Genomic DNA, 16,903 nt, shown 5'->3' with positions numbered 1-16,903 from the left:
CACCCCGAAGATCAGCAGCAGACACCAGCTGCAAGTGTTCTATAAGAAGATCCAATGGACACAAGAACTATGGCATCCACATCTAGTAAACCTACAAGTTGGAAGATTGCACTGTTGGATGGGATGGTACTTGTGCATAAGCTGACAAAGAAACCAGCCACTGTAGTGAAAGTCAACGATCTGGGTGAATGCTTCAATGACAGACTCATGTCTCTAACAAAAGATTGTGATGAGATCATACTGGTCTTTGACACGTACAAAAACGATTCTCTGAAGAGTGCTACCAGGGCTAAAAGAAGGCAAGGAAAGGATGCAGTACAGTATCAAGTCAGAGATGACACCAACATCAAACACATCCCAATGAGCAGATTCCTTTCTCATGACAAAACAAAGGCTGATCTGACTGACTATCTGGCAGCGAAAACTCTAGAATACAACAGTCACTCATCCAAGTTAATCATCACGTCTGCTTCAGGGCGTACTAGGACCAACAGTGACCTGCTCTTCGAGGACAACAACCATGAAGAAGCTGACACCTTGTTGATCCACCAGGCCGTGCTGGCATCCCAGCGAAACCCACATGATGCGCAGTTGGTATTCTTCTCTCCCGACACAGATGTCCTGGTACTAGTCATAGCAAACTATGACCTACTGCTGAGGAATACATCCATTTCCATGGCCTCTGGAATACTTCAAATAGAGCCACTGTGGACAGCTCTAGGGGTCGAAAGAGCAAAGGCGTTGCCAGCCTTTCATGCTTTCACAGGGGCAGACAACACTGGGAGGTTCTCTCGAATAGGCAAAGCAACCTGGCTGCATGTCTACCTCAAAGCAAGTGAAGATGTCATAGACACCGTGCGAATGCTTTCAGATGCAACTGAAGTGACGGAGGACATGTTGTCCACACTAGCTAACTTTGTATGCGCTGCTTACTCTCCAAATGGCATCCACATCGACAGCATCCCCGAACTACGATAGTATCTCTTTTGCAAACACATGGCAGAAAGTGACAGGCTTCCTCCTACTCTTGGAGCTCTCAAGCAGCACATCCTTAGAGTCCATATCCAAGCCAGAGTGTGGGGTCAGGCAAGCATTGCTCAACAGGATCCTCAGCTGAATCCCCTGCAAAACGGCTTTTACAAAGACACAGATGGACAAGTGAAACCAACCACAACTGAGGAGCTTCCAGCCCCCAAGGCCATCATTCAAATGGTTAGATGTCAGTGCCAAACAGACTGTTCTTCATCTCGATGTTCCTGCAGAACAAACAACTTGGCTTGTACAGACCTTTGTCAGTGTGACATCCAGTGCCAAAATGATGAGGACTCTCAAGATGTGATGAACGAAAGCGATGATGAGGATGATGATGACTTTACTCAATGATGAATCAAAGCTCTGTGCTCTTTAGAAGGTGAGTTACATCAGTTTTACGGCGGCCAGTTTGAAAAATCCAAGATGGCCGCCACATAGGCGCTCTATGGTCATGTCTAGCTTATCGAACTTGTTACCATTGGATTCGGGGCCCTTGAAAATGTATGTTTAGCCGTTAGAATCAAAGCTTTATGTTGTTTAGAAGCTGAGATATTGAGAAACATCAAGTTTACGGCGGCCAGTTTGAAAAATCCAAGATGGCCGCCACATAGGAGCTCTATGGTCATGTCTAGCTTATCGAACTTGTTACCATTGGATTCGGGGCCCTTGAAAATGTATGTTTAGCCGTTAGAATCAAAGCTCTATGTTATTTAGAAGCTGAGATATTGAGAAAAATTAGTTCTACGGCGGCAATTTTGAAAATCCAAGATGGCCGCCATACAGGAGTCTGTGCAAATAGCAACATTGGTTTTCTGACTGACTATACAATATAGTTTCCAAAAATATATAGTTTTCCAAATCCCCCAAAAATTCCAACGAAATTACATAGTGAACCTGACTACTGTGCAAAAATCCATGAAGGTTTTCTTTCACTAGCAACACGAATTACCTTATCATGAAACAGTGAAGACATTCATTCATTCATTCATAAAACAGTGAAGACATGTGGTAATTATGCCACTCAAGCAGGGATGAGAACATTATTATAGTTCATCACTCTTCAAGGCACAATTCATCATGAAAAATAAATATTTAATGGCTCGCATGCACACACACACACACACACACACACACACACACACACACACACACACACACACACACACACACACACACACACACACACACACACACACAGAAAAATGATTTCAAAGTCATCCACCTTGAAGGAAGTCAATGCCGTGTAATGGGCAAACAACACCAAAAGAAGAAAAAAAAACAAGCCCTGCAGATAGAAATCAAATTCCACATTGGAGACAGAGATTAGAGACACAAAGGCAGCAACTGCGGAAGGAAGCAGGACAAATACAACAGTTCAGGAAAGGAAACAGGCACGCAAAATTAAAAAAGAAAATCCAAAGAATAAAAAACATACAAAATCGAAGTCAAAGACCTCGAAGACAAGCGATCATGGAGAAGGCCACGCCACACATTGACCTTTGGACTGTCACGTGTGTGTTCAATGGCCATGTGGAGGTTTTCAGAGCCCCAGATCTTCATTTTGTGCCGATTGACCTTCCCCGATACATGAAAGCAAGCTTCGTCTGTGAGCATGACCTTTTTCAGGTAATCATCATCATCCTCTGTGACTGAGCATTTCCAAGATCCTCTGTGACTGAGCAGTTCCCTTCATCATCCTTTGTGACTGAGTAGTTCCCTACGTCATCCTCTGTGACTGAGCAGTTCCCTTTGTCATCCTCTGTGACTGAGCAGTTCCCTTCGTCATACTCTGTGACTGAGCAGTTCCCTTCGTCATCCTCTGTGACTGAGCAGTTCCCTTCGTCATCCTCTGTTACTGAGCAGTTCCCTTCGTCATCCTCTGTGACTGAGCAGTTCCCTTTGTCATCCTCTGTGACTGAGCAGTTCCCTTCGTCATCCTCTGTGACTGAGCAGTTCCCTTCAAGCTGTGTAATCATCATCGTTCCATGGCTTTCAAGACATCTTGCACAAAAATATCTCGTACATCATGACTAGGTGATGCATCTTTTCAGTGCTCTGAAGCTTTACAATCGGAGAAAATGTCACATTGCTTTCCTGCAATGTTTCAGCCTGCTTTGTAAAAAAATTGAAAACAAAGTGTCAGTATGCAGGTCTGCAGGCGTGGCGTGCATGTTCTACAGGTCAGTGGGCACTACTTGTTGGCACATTCACAACACCGTTCACTCTTGTATGGGCATTCACACATGGCTGAAGAGCTTTGGAGCAATGTGGCGAAGCATAGGAAAGGTGACAGTAAGGCTCACATCTAAGTTACTGTTTCTCGCAAGTATAGCCAGGAACACTAATGTTCCGGTATTTTTGAGCTACACTGGTGATGTGCGAATGGTCGTTGCAGCCTATCAGCAAGACTACATTTGAATCGGTTCACACCACAAACATGATCCTCACCTGTCCGTCTCCACAGCCGCCGTCCATGGAGTCGTACTGTCGACCTCATCTAGAAACCCTTGCTCCAAAGTACCACCAGGAGTAAACTCCTCAATATTGTCTGTGGAGTTCTCTGGCTCTGCTGCTGACAAACAACTTAATTACAAGTCACTCAAACTATTTCAATGAACCAACAAAACAAGAGCAGCTTATATTGCACAATTTCACAATTGTCACAAGATATTGCGCAAAAACAAAAAGTTACCAAACATTATTCATGAACAGGGCAGAAAGAATTACAAAAGACTACATAATTATTGATCACCGACATAAACCAAAATCCTCACCTTTCACGTCATCTCATGTCAATGGCAACTTATTGATTGCATGATGCTCCATGCCAGAGGGTTTTTGTCATCTAAATCTCTATTTTCCCCCAGTAAAGGTTTGGAATTGGAAAATTTTGAGAAAGCAATGAAGATATAGAATAATTCGGTGTCGTCTCCCTTTTATTCCATTTCGTGAACTGGGCAAGGTCGGGAAAGTGAAGAGAGGGCAGTACGCAGGTTTCCCTCCCAACTGTGAGGGGAGGGGAGATGGCCCCACCCAGCTATCCATTAGCGTGTCGGAGATGGGCCTTGGACCAGGGGAGATGGCCCCACCCAGCTATCCATTAGCGTGTCGGAGATGGGCCCTGGACCGTTCCAGGTGGTTGACCTTCCGGGTCAGGGATTGGTTTGCTGTGCCCCAGGGTGAGGAACCATGTATGGATGTACTGCCATCTATTTGCACGAGGAACTTTTTTTTATGTTGAAGGCTCCAGTCATGGCCTATATAGTCCTCATCGAGATGAAGCCTTAAATAAAAGACTTGCATTGATAAAAAAGTGAAAAAAGAGAGAATAGTCTAAGAGTTTCTGAAGAAGTAAAAAAAAATCTGCTTTTTGAAAAGGGGAAGATTGTAAGTGTTTGGAAAGACATGAGAAGGTAAAGAGTTCCAGAGATTGGCAGTGGAGGGAAAGAAACAAAAATCATAACGCGCAACCCTTGAGTTGCCAATGGCCACACAATAATCATGCGATATCATGGCTTGTCGAGTATTCCGTGGTCTCACTCATGGCGGAGGTACACAAGCAGCAAGTTCTTGGGAGCAGAAACCGAAGTAATATCAGTATAAAAGAGAAAGTGAACCAACTTTGCAGCGTAATTCGAGCGGGTCGAGTTTTGAGGTCAGATTGGGAGACGTTGATGCAGAGCCTATAGAACGTCTGTACCCTCTTTTCAAAATTTTCACCTTTTGTTGCCTTAAAGCCTGGAATTAAATGGCATTAAATCAGACTTTTTCCACCTTTATTTACACATCGTAACCCAAAACTTCCAAGTGAAAAACAAAATCTACAAACTTCAGAAAATTAATTAAAAATACAAAACTAGAATATCTAGATCGGATAAGTATCCACACCGCTGAGTTAATACTAAGTGGAAGCACCTTTGACAGCAATTACAGCTGTGAGTCTGTAGGGATAGGTCTCTACCAACCGTACACACCTTGATTGGGCAATATTTGCCCATTCTTCTGTACAAAACTGTTCAAGCTCAGTCAGATTGCGTGGGGAATGTTAACATACAGCAATCTTCAGGTCATGCCACAGATTTTCGATTGGATTTAGGACGGGGCTCTGATTGGGCCACTCAAGAACATTTATCTTTTTGTTCCTCAGCCACTCCAGTGTAGCTTTTCCAGTGTGATTTGGGACGTTGTCGTGCTGAAAGGTGAATTTCCGTCCGAATTTCAGCTTTCTTGCAGAGGGTAGCAGGTTTTCCTCGAGGATTGTTCTGTATTTTGCTCCATCCATTTTTCCTTCTATCCTGACAAGTGCCCCAGTCCCTGCTGATGAGAAACATTCCCATAACTTGATGCTGCCACCACCATGCTTCACAGTAGGGATGGTGCTCTTTGGGTGATGTGCTGTGTTAGATATGCGCCAAAAGTAACGTTTTGCATTCAGGCCAAAAAGTTCCATCTTGGTTTCGTCAGACCACAAAACTTTTTACAACATGGCTTCAGAATCTCTGGAGTGGTTTTTTTGCATACCTCAAACGGGACTTAAGGTGGGCTTTTTGAGCAATAGCTTCCTTCTTGCCACCCTACCGTACAGGCCAGACTTGTGTAGTGCTTGGGATATTGTTGTCACATTCACACAGTGACCAGTCTTTGCCATAAAGGCCTGTAGCTCTTTCAAAGTTGCCATTGGCCTCTTGGTGGCTTCGCTGATCAGTCTCATCCTTGCTTGGTCATCCAGTTTGGAGGGACGGCCTGATATAGGCAGGGTCTTAGTGGTACCATACACCTTCCACTGCTTAATGATTGTCTTGACTGTGCTCCAAGGGATAATCAAGGCCTTTGAAATATTTTTATACCCATACCCTGAGCCTTTCTACAACTTTATCCCAGAGATCTTTTGAAAGCTCATTGGTGCTCATGGTTGAGTCTTTTCTGTGAAATGCACTACACCCAGAGGAAGCCCACAGGAACAGCTGATTTTATCCTGAAATAATCAGAATCACTAAAATTTAACACAGGTTTTTGATTATTGATCAAACAGTTCACGAGGCAAGAAGGTCACCGCAGGCAGGTAGGTGGTCTTTCTGTCTTCTACCGACTCCTATCTGGCCTAGCTCCCCCAGCTCTACCTGTACTCTGTCCCCAAAATATTCCTACATGTCGCACAAAATCTGCCAGCAACCCTCTTATGGTGAAACTGCCAAAATCAAGACTCTCTGCTCACCTTCACTCTTTCATTCCTCTTTACTCCCGCCTCTGTAACAAACTTCTTCACTCTCTTCAATCCCACTCCTCCCTCCAGGTCTTTAGCTGTTCACCACCATCTCGTATCTTCCCCCATCCAAAACCTTGATCTTTTCTACCCCCGTTAATTCACCCCAGATCCACTTTTTTGAAATACCAACTTCTTTCCTGGAAGTCCTAGCAGTGTCCATGTGTTTTATACCTCTCGCCCCCCACCCTTCCCATGCCTCCTCCCCCCAAGCCCTCTCCCTCCCACAGATCTCCCAATGTCCCTGTTCTCTGTTGTTGTACTTGTGTGCTTCCCTCCCTCTCCCCATCTTGTCTCCCACTCCCTTTGTTGTATGTTTTGTGTGTCGGGTTTTTTTTTTTGTGATTGATGTTAGCTTACATGAGCCTCGATCTTGCATACAAAAAAAAAAAAAAAAAAAAAGGGTAAAAAAGGTGGAGGCCAATTATCTGAGCTAATTACCTCTGCCACCGAAGGTGAATGGAGGTTATGTTTTCACCCGTCTGTCTGTCTGCGAAAAAGATATCTCAAAAAGTTGTGGACAGATTCAGACGAAATTTGGTGGATGGGTTGGGTATTTGACAAGGATAACATGATTAGATTTTGGTGAAGATCCAGATCCGGCTAGTATAATTTTTTAAGTGATTCGTCACCATTGGGAGATATGGCAAAAATCTATACATAGCAGGATATCTCAAAAAGTAATGGACGGATTTGGACAAAACTTGGTGGAGAGGTTGTGTGTGTGTGTGGCATGGAAGAATTCATTAGATTTTGGTGAAGATCTGTATCTGGATTCAGATACGAGAGTTATTAATTTTTTTTAATGATTTCTCACTATTGAGAGATCGGGCGAAAAGCAATATATAACATAATATTGAAAAAAAGTTTTGGCCGAGTTATGACTAAACTTGGTGGGCGAGTTGGTTAGGTGACAAGAACAAGCAGATTAGATTTTGGTTCAGGTCTAAATTCAGATCCTGCCTATCAGTGAGATCCAAAACAAACTGTTCAGCCTGGCGGAGGTATGCACTCTCCCGAGTGTCGTTCTAGTTTACAATTGTTATTATAAGGGGGTGGACACTTACGATATTATAGTTTAGATATTTTATAATATAGACAAAGGTAGATATTATAGGTAGATTATATAGACACACCACGATATTATAGTTTTGTATTTTTAATTAAATTTCTGAAATTTGTAGAATTTGTTTTTCACTTGGAAGTTGTGGGTTACAATGTGTAAATAAAGGTGGAAAAAGACTGATTTATTGCATTTTAATTCCAGGCGATGAGGCAACAAAAGGTGACAATTTTGAAAGGAGGTGTAGACTTTCTAGATAGGCACTGTAAGTCGGATTACTTTGGATTCAATTCTGTCCAGTAAGTATGTGGAGCTATAACCTCCCCAGATGTGAGACCAGTACTCCATACAAGGATGAATCAATCCTCTATATCGTTGAAGCAACAGTTGAGAGAAGAATCTTCAACATCTGAACAGGACTCCCAGTTTCTTTGAGGCAGTCTTAGCTATTTGCGTAATGTGTGGATTCCAGGATAAATTTGTTAGAATAATACTCGGTGGGTTTATTTTATCACATGGCATAATTGTGGAGCTTTCAAAGGATATTGGAGAGTTGAGAGGAGTTCCAGAAAAAGATGGGAAGAAATTGAGTTTTAGAACCATTAAACTTAACTTGATCACATTTTCCTGACTGGGAAATCTTGTCCATATCCGAATTTAAAGAGTTGGCTGTGATGAAACGACATGTAGATCGAGTGAGGAAAGATGCGGCAGATGGGAAAAACATGGAGGAATGTAATGTTGAGTCATCAATATACGAGCGCATTTGGTCATTTGTAGAAGAAAGAAGGTCATTGATAAAGAGAAAGAAGAGTGTTGGAGACAGGACGAAACCCTGAGGGACACCACTGTTGATAGAGAAGGAGGGAGATGTTGAACCATCAACAATCACAGAGATAGAACGGTCGGAGAGCGCTCAATATGAGAGAGCAGAGTTAAGGAGGAAGCTGAAAGAGGGAAGCTTGGATATGAGACCCGATGCCAAACTCTTTCAAAGGCTTTTGAGATACCAATTATTGTAGCGATTGGTCCAGTTGAATCATTTAGGGAGGTGGTTGATGGGTTGGGTAGGGGGAGTTGGCTAACAATGGGGAGTGGCACCCTTTGTTTGAACTTTTGTCCTTTTGCCCACTTTTTTGTGCTCAATTGGTGGGTTTGAGGGCCTATAGGGGGTAAATCTTCATTATGTAGTTTATTTTATTCTGGAGAATTGTCTTTAATCTTTTGGGATTCTGATGTCACATTCTCGTGCGTAAATAAATTATTTATTTATTCAGACAATGTGCTTCTTGTGTAACCGGCGTTTTGCCACACCAACATTTGGGCTCACTTGGGATTCCTGGAGTACAAAAATTGAAGCGATCTTATTTTATAACCGGCAAAGTTTCCGACCCTGCTAGACTACGAGCTAAAGTTCAACCACTCGGGAATTGTTCCATGTAAAACTGGGGTCAGCAACCGCTTCGATTGTGGTTGTGGTTATTGGGAGGTTGCTGTTGATGGGACAGCATTATTAGGTAGATGTGGCAGGTGGTGGATTTGTAGGTTAGCAATGTCACAATTCCACAGAAGTAACATGTAGCTGACCAGGAATAGAAATACAGGACAAAAATGTTCTGCTAAGTTTCACCAATCAGAACAACGACTTCCAGCTAAACTATTAAATGTATCACATTGTGATGCAAGCCCAGATTTATTGGCTCTTGTAATATATGAGGGGAATTCAAGGTTATCACTCCCGCCAGGGAGGAATGCATTCGATCGTGTCCGTCCGTGTGTGCGTGTGTGTGTGTGTGTGCGTGTGTGTGTGTGTGTGTGTGTGTGTGTGTGTGTGTGTGTGTGTGTGTGTGTGTGTGTGTTCGTGCGTTTGTGAACAAGATATCTGGAAAAGTTCTGAACGGATTTGGATGAAAGTTGGTGGGATGATTGCCCTTGGGATAAGGAAGAATTAATTAGTTTTTGGTGAAGCTCAGGATATTATTCCGGATCCAGGAATTGTTTACCATTGGAATACAGGGCTCATTTTTTTTTTTTAACATTATCTTCCATATATTCTATATTTAACATTGTGATATGAAAATAGTTTTCATATTTGTTGTAAATGTAGTTTAAACTCGTGGTTATGCGTTAAAGTGGCGTATTTTTTTAGCAGCGTCGTCTTCAATGTTCATTTGTTTTTTTTTTAATAAAGACATATTCTGTCATTTTAAAACCACCAAAGTGTGTATTAGGTTTCCCCGTTTCATAAAATGTATCGTGTGATACGTATAATGCTTTAAAACTTCTTTTTTTTGTACCTCAGAAGAGGGTCAGCAACCGCTGACCGTCAGCATCCGCCACTCAGTAGAGTATGTGCTCTACTGAGTGGCGTTCTAGTTGTAAACTTTTTATTCTCAAAATTCAAAAGCACATGGGCCTTGATGAAAATTAACCTATTTCTCAAGGAATCAACCTGCTAAACATACACACTCATCCCACCAACAGATACAATAATACCTTGATACCATCTGCAGAAATGTATTTGGGATGGTCATGCAGCCATTTCAAGATGCGTGGTTCGATTTCTTCATTATATGTAAACTTAAAACTCTCCAGATGTTCTTCCAGTGACCCGAAGAGACAAGTCCCAAGATATGACAAATTTGGACTGTATGGGGAATGATTTACAACTTTCCAAGCCCTCTCTGCAAGTGTACCCAGATCCTTTAAGGTCTGGAAGAGTACAGGTGCTTTGGTAGCCACTTTGCATTGACTTTATTGAATTTCAAGTGACAATGACTGTTTCTACTTCCAACACTGATATCCATTTCTTCTGCAATGTCAGTCTATTCTATAGCAATCTGGAAATTCTCCAAAATAAACTGCTCAACATGTATAATTGTTGATTGAATGACAGCTGATGGTTATCTGTGACAATGCTCAAGACCACTCACCAATTTCTGGATACATACTTGTGAACTCCATTTAAACACACAACAACGTGAAAGACATCTATCATCAAATTGTGCAGGCAATCTCATGTGAATTTCTCGTTTGATATCCTCTTTCACAAGAATGTTGATGATAGACCTTTGGTCTATAGTACACAAAACTATGCTCGCCACCATCTTGAATTTATCCAGAATGATTTGAGCAGCATTGATGTCATTTCATCGACAATTTGCTCAGGGTAGACAATATCATTGCACAAAAGCTTGACATTTAACTTTTAATTAGGCCTCCGTCGATAAAGTTGCCGGAGGCATTGTTTTCGGAGGCATTATGTTTTCGGGTTGTCCGTCCGTCCGTACGTACGTCCGCCTGTGCTAAACCTCGTTTTTCTCAGCAATCATAAGTCCAATTGAGACGAAACTTTCAGGGTAGGAATGACATCCATTCAGAATGTTTTTATGATAATTGTGACGTCATAGGTCACGTGGTATGGCAGCCATCTTGGATTAAAAGCAAATAATTAAAAATATATATTTCTTGGAAACCGCTGAATGGGAAAATTTGAAACTTGGCACATTATCAAGTACTCCCAATGGGGAACAAAAGCATGATAATGATGACATCATAGGTGAAGTGGTATACCAGCCAAAAATGTTTCAATCGAATTACTTATCCTAAAAATCTGAAATTGCATGCACATGATCTATGACACATTTGTATTGAAATATTAAATTTATGACCTCATAAGTCACATGGTTTGGCAGCCATTTTGGATTGAAAATATTAAATAATTATATCTGAAACCGCTCACCCTCTCGATGCGAAATTTTACAAATATCATCTAACAGCACTGTTGCATATAATTTGAAAATGAGTATGCCATAAATCACGTGGTTTGGCAGCCATCTTGGATATAACAACGAACCTTATCCAATCAACACGAAACTTCACAAATGTGATCCACTACCAATACATACACTGTATTCAGAAAGTATTCAGACCCCTTCACTTTTTTCACATTTTGTTATGTTGCAGCCTTATGCTGAAATCGTTTAAATTCTCTTTTTTTTCCTCATCAATCTACACTCAATACCCCATAATGACAAAGAGAAAACAGGATTTTAGAAAGTTTTACAAATTTATTAAAAAGAAAAAACTGAAATATCACATTGACATAAGTATTCAGACCCTTTGCTATGACACTTGAAATTTAGCTCAGGTGCCTCCCATTTCTCTTGATCTTTGAGATGTTTCTACACCTTGATTGGAGTCCACCTGTGGTAAATTCAATTGATTGGACATGATTTGGAAAGGCACACACCTGTCTATATAAGGTCTCACAGCTGACAATGCATATCAGAGCAAAAACCAAGCCATGAGGTCGAAGTAACTGCCTGCAGAGCTCAGAGACAGGATTGTGTCGAGGCACAGATCTGGGGAAGCCTACAAAAAAAACTTTCTACTGCATTGAAGGTTCCCAAGAGCACAGTGACCTCCATAATTCTTAAATGGAAGAAGTTTGGAACAACCAGGACTCTTCCTAGAGCTGGTCGCCCACCCAAACTGAGCAATCGGGGGAGAAGGGCCTTGGTAATAGAGGTGACCAATAACCCGATGGTCAATCTGGCTGAGCTCCAGAGATCTTGTGTGGAGATGGGAAAAACTTCCAGAAGGACAACCATCACTGCAACACTCCACCGATTTGGGCTTTATGGCAGAGTGGCCAGACGGAAGCCTCTCCTCAGTGAAAGACACGTGAAAGCCCGCTTGGAGTTTGCAAAAAAACACCAAAAGGACTCTCAGACTGAGAAACAAGATTCTGTGATCTGATGAAACCCAGATTGAACTGTTTGGCCTCAATTTGAAGCGTCATGTCTGGAGGAAACCAGGCACCGCTCATCACCTGCCCAATACCATCCCAAAGGGGTGAAGCATGGTGGTGGCAGCATTATGCTGTGGGGGTGTTTTTCAGCAGCAGTGACTGGGGGACTGGTCAGGGTTGAGGGAACAATGAATGGAGCCATTGATACCTGAAATGATAATGGAGATACAGAGATATCCTTAATGAAAACCTGAAACAGAGCGCTCAGGACCTCAGACTGGGCCGAAGGTTCACCTTCCAACAGGACAATGACCCTAAGCACACAGCCAAGACAACGCAGGAGTGGCTTCGGGACAACTCTGTGAAGGTCCTTGAGTGGCCCAGCCAGAGCCCTGACTTGAACCCAATCGAACATCTATGGAGAGACCTGAAAATGGCTGTCTACCGACGGTCCCCATCCAACCTGACAGAGCTCGAGAGGATCTGCAGAGAAGAATGGCAGAAAATCCCCAAATCCAGGTGTTCAAAGCTTGTCACGTCATACCCAAGAAGACTCGAGGCTGTAATCACTGCCAAAGGTGCTTCAACTAAGTACTGAGTTAAGGGTCTGAATACTTATGTCAATGTGATATTTCAGTTTTTTATTTTTAATAAATTTGCAAAACTTTCTAAAATCCTGTTTTCTCTTTGTCATTATGGGGTATTGAGTGTAGATTGATGAGGGAAAAAATGAATTTAAACGATTTCAGCATAAGGCTGCAACATAACAAAATGTGAAAAAAGTGAAGGGGTCTGAATACTTTCTGAATGCACTGTATGCAGAGTGAAGGCATCTACCCGTTGTGGGACTATGTGGAGGCATATTGGCGACAGTCGCATTGTTCTAGTTTTATACATGTTCTGCAATAAATAGTCCATGCCAACCTTGACCTTTCATCGTATTTAGTGCACTGGAAAACTTGTCTAATTTGATACAAAATAAGGACATTTTTTTGAAAAGGACATCAACAACTGTCCTGTAGCTAATGACAAGTTACATATTTGTTCCTCAGATATAATCGGTCATATCTAGAGAAGCAATAACGATTCGTTCCTCTTTTTTCCCACCTGTAGAACCAACCTCCACTCTTCAATCTCATTCTTCCCTCCAAGTCTTCAAGACAGCTGTTCACCACCATCTCTCAAATCATCCCACATCTAAAACCATGATCTTTGACACCCATTAAACCAAACCCACCCTTCCACAATTTTGCTTCTGCATCCATCTTATCCACTCCTTGTGTTCTCCCTTACCCCATATCATTACCCGCATCCTTTGTTTGTCCATCTCCATCTATTTTCTCCCTCAGCCTTGCTGATGACATTTCCCCCTTCTTTTTCTGTTGTTCCTTTGTTTGGTTGCGTCCTGTTCCATTCTGTGTTCTAGCTCTTCCATGAAATAAAATCATGAAATGATTCCATTAAAAATAAAATCTGGGATGCTTTCTTGTGTTATGGTGTACTGCATGTCAATGTGTCTTCATGAAAACTTCAAACTTCTTGTCTCAGACCGATGGTGAGATTTTAGAAAATCTGCAATGAATGAAAATGCCATAAATGGGTCACAACTCGGTTTGAAGGTCGAAATACCTTTTCGTCAGTTACTCGAATACCATATCTTGACACGCCCAAGAAAAGTGCAGGGACCTGTTCTTCTACCTTCCTTATGGTATCAGTCATAAGTGGTGTGATCGCTGAAGGAGATGTCAGCTGGGTCAAGTGGTGTCGATGTCGATTAAACAAAATACATTTTCCTTTTTAAATCCAAAAGCCTATTTGACTTTAAAAAAATCCTTGGCATTAACATGGAAGACATGGACTTACTGGGTTTTGATGGTGGAGGTGCAGAAGAACCTGATCCAAAGAGACGAGCGATAAACCCTCGCCGGGAAGCTGGTGGTTGCGGCTGTTTGGAGGGCTGTAGGTCAACCACCTCTGGAGGCTGGATAGTGGCCTGTTGAGTCACAAGATCCAAAATAAAAACCACAACAAAGTGGTAAACAAATGGTGACCCACCTGTGAGAATTTCACGAAGACAAAATTAAAACATCAGAACTAAAAGCCAATATACTCCAACCTGAGTACCTCTTTTCCGGCTCAATTTCCTTTGAGCCATTATGCCGTGACACATTTCCTTACAAGTCGATTCTGGAGACTGTCAATGTAGATTGAATGGCAGTTAAATCTATTAAATTAAATTAATAAATTAGATCAACTAAAAGTTGATTGATGTAGGTTAACTGCTGAGAAGCAAGAAAAAGGTGATGTTTCAGGCTTAACCAATTATCAGAGCACAAAGACGACAGGTTAAGCCCAAAATGTCACCCTCTTGCTTCCCACGGCAATTAGCATCAGTTAGCATACATCGATCAACGTTCTATTGACTTCCTCTATTGTTCTACCTGTCGACCGACAAAGGTCAACACTAGCCTTCACAAGGAAGACTCGTTCTACATTCCACAAAAAAGTGACCGTGATTGGCAAAACAAGGGTAAAACTGGACACCATGGGTTTATATTAGCTCAAAATACCCAAACTAGAAGGATCTGTTCTCTATGGGACAGGCCAGGGGGGTTATGTTATTATCCTTACTCAAAAAATTAATTCAAAATACCTGTCCAAAATACCTCTCACTGCGCAATTCAAAACACATCACTGCACAGGAAAACTGTACTGTAAAGAGTGGAGCCTTGTAATAGCCTCTCCCACCTGGAATGGCACTACACGATACACATTTACATTGAGAAATTTGCATTCCTCCCCACCCCATTCTCTCCAACACCACCGGCAAAGATAAGAACACCCCTATGCACTTGTTGGGGTCATGCTGATCCCATGTAGGAAGTTTGGATGTACTTGGCCCAGAACTGTAGAAGTATCAGCGACACAGCGACACACACACACAAGCACACACACACAGAAATTCAAGGAAGTATGTAGATTATGAACTTCACCCACTATTTCCAGATGAAAACTGACAGAGGACCCGCTGCAGTACCTCACATTTTTTCGACTGTTTCTAAGGCTGATGGAAGAACTGTCACAAAAACAAACTACAACGGTATTTGGTAGAGCACATGCATACCCTCATCAGGCTGAACAGTTTATGTTTTGCATCCCACTGATAGGCCGGATCTGCATCCAGACCTGAACCAAAATCGAATTGGCTTGTTCTTGTCACCTACCCAACTCATCCACCAAGTTTTGTCATAAGTCATCCACAACTTTTTCAAATATCATGTTTGTTACGTCAGATTTACATTGGCGTTGTTTGGGTCGAGTGCTACTCGACAAAATCTAATCATATGTCGAAAAAAATTACGAGTAAGGTTTAATCAAGTCTGTGAGCATGCACAGTATGCACTGTGTGAGCATGCACAGTATTCGCCTCCCGAAAAAAAATAGCGTCACGTAATTTTGGAATGACCCCATATTGGGGTTAAGCAATCCGTGACCGTGTGGCAAGTCAGCTCGTCTGGATATAACCGTGGGGAGAGTGACATGGATAAGAGGTCATCTTTTAACAGTGCGTTAAATGTGCGTTTCCCAATCGGCCCATTAACGGATTTTGCCACAGGTTGTGACCACAATGCGGTTATTCTTTTTATTAAATACATTATTATTCTACTTCATAATTGACCATTTTTAAGACTTTCCTAAATTCAAAATATATTGTCGGTCAATGACCCACTGCTTGTTATATTTAGTAGAGAAACTCATTAGAGAAAGAAGCTGGTAGAGCTTGCTTAGCGGAGTGAGGAACATTCCTGCACCACGGTGAAGTTTTCTGCACAATTATACAATGGATTTCCCAGTGATGAAGAAACCAAGAACACCCTAGGCACCAGAATCGAAACTTGCAGGTAGAGTAATGGAGCGACTCAAGTTTTAATGAAACGTATCTACAGGTGGCAGATGCAAAAAAATTCACACAGAATTTACCTTTGGGGTGAGCAAAGCACATGTGCTGTACACTCGCTTCGAGCGAAAGTAAAACCCTAACAGTGCAATCGTAAATCCCCACACTTCATCAAAAAATTGAAAGAAGGTAAAAAGTTCCACCAGGAATGACAATATTTGAACTCTTCCTCACACGTTAAATAAAAGGCCAGCCATAGCGCAATGCTAAAATTCCAGATTTTGTGACATACCACAACATATGACGCAATCTTGGTATAAACAATGCTGCAGAATGTGCAATGTTCACAACAATCCATTTCACAGGGATTAAACCAGACTAAAATATTGTGAATAAAGTACCTCTGTTGTGCATGTGGCTGGACTTGCAGGTGCAACAGAGGTTTGTAGGGTAAGTGGAGGTGTCTGGCATTGCCCAATGTCCACTTCCTGAGTTTGGGCTCCTTGGCTGACTGGGTTGTCCACAGGATTTGCTGACTGTGGTGCTGGACTGCGGCTCCGATTGGCCAGCATCTCCAAAAATCTACATCATGAAGAACCTCAGGTTATGTTGGGGAGTGGTGGAGGCAAATGGACTGGAGTACACACAGAAAGTAAAACATTGATGACATCGAGTGTTCAGATGGTAAGCATGGGAAAATTAAATTCCTTTGAGATACAAGGTGATAAAAGAAATTTTGCTTCTAAGTGAAAGTGCTAGACTGAGGAAGCACAGTGATGACTTTGTCTGCTGATGGGCAGTGCCCGGGATTAGCTAGTATCGTGCATGTCTCGTGGTAAAAAGAGTCCTTAAGTTTTGCAGTTCTGTTTCAAGTTTATTTTCATTCATATTTAA

The 16,903-nt window shown here is 42.0% G+C and overlaps 1 protein-coding gene across 15 annotated transcripts in view; it reads right to left on the bottom strand.

Annotated features, from left to right (window-relative positions):
* The window catches only part of RABL6 (RAB, member RAS oncogene family like 6), a 67,428-nt gene that overhangs the window by 25,315 nt on the left and 25,210 nt on the right, over window positions 1-16,903 (bottom strand). For 8 of the 15 annotated variants that reach the window (XM_078767384.1, XM_078767382.1, XM_078767379.1 and 5 more), the window contains exons 10-12: window positions 16,411-16,591; window positions 13,975-14,104; window positions 3,481-3,601 (exon numbers count right to left, since the gene is read on the bottom strand). In XM_078767384.1, coding sequence (XP_078623510.1) covers window positions 3,481-3,601; window positions 13,975-14,104; window positions 16,411-16,591 — 432 coding nt within the window. Of the gene's footprint in view, window positions 1-3,480; window positions 3,605-13,974; window positions 14,105-16,410; window positions 16,592-16,903 lie in introns of all 15 variants that reach the window. The other 7 variants (XM_078767383.1, XM_078767373.1, XM_068134342.2 and 4 more) reach the window with 1 other exon arrangement.

This window comes from Myxine glutinosa, chromosome 13 (assembly GCF_964187855.1).
Source record: "Myxine glutinosa chromosome 13, kmMyxGlut1.1, whole genome shotgun sequence".
Taxonomy (NCBI): domain Eukaryota; kingdom Metazoa; phylum Chordata; class Myxini; order Myxiniformes; family Myxinidae; genus Myxine; species Myxine glutinosa.
This window is presented reverse-complemented; position numbering and strand designations above follow the sequence as displayed.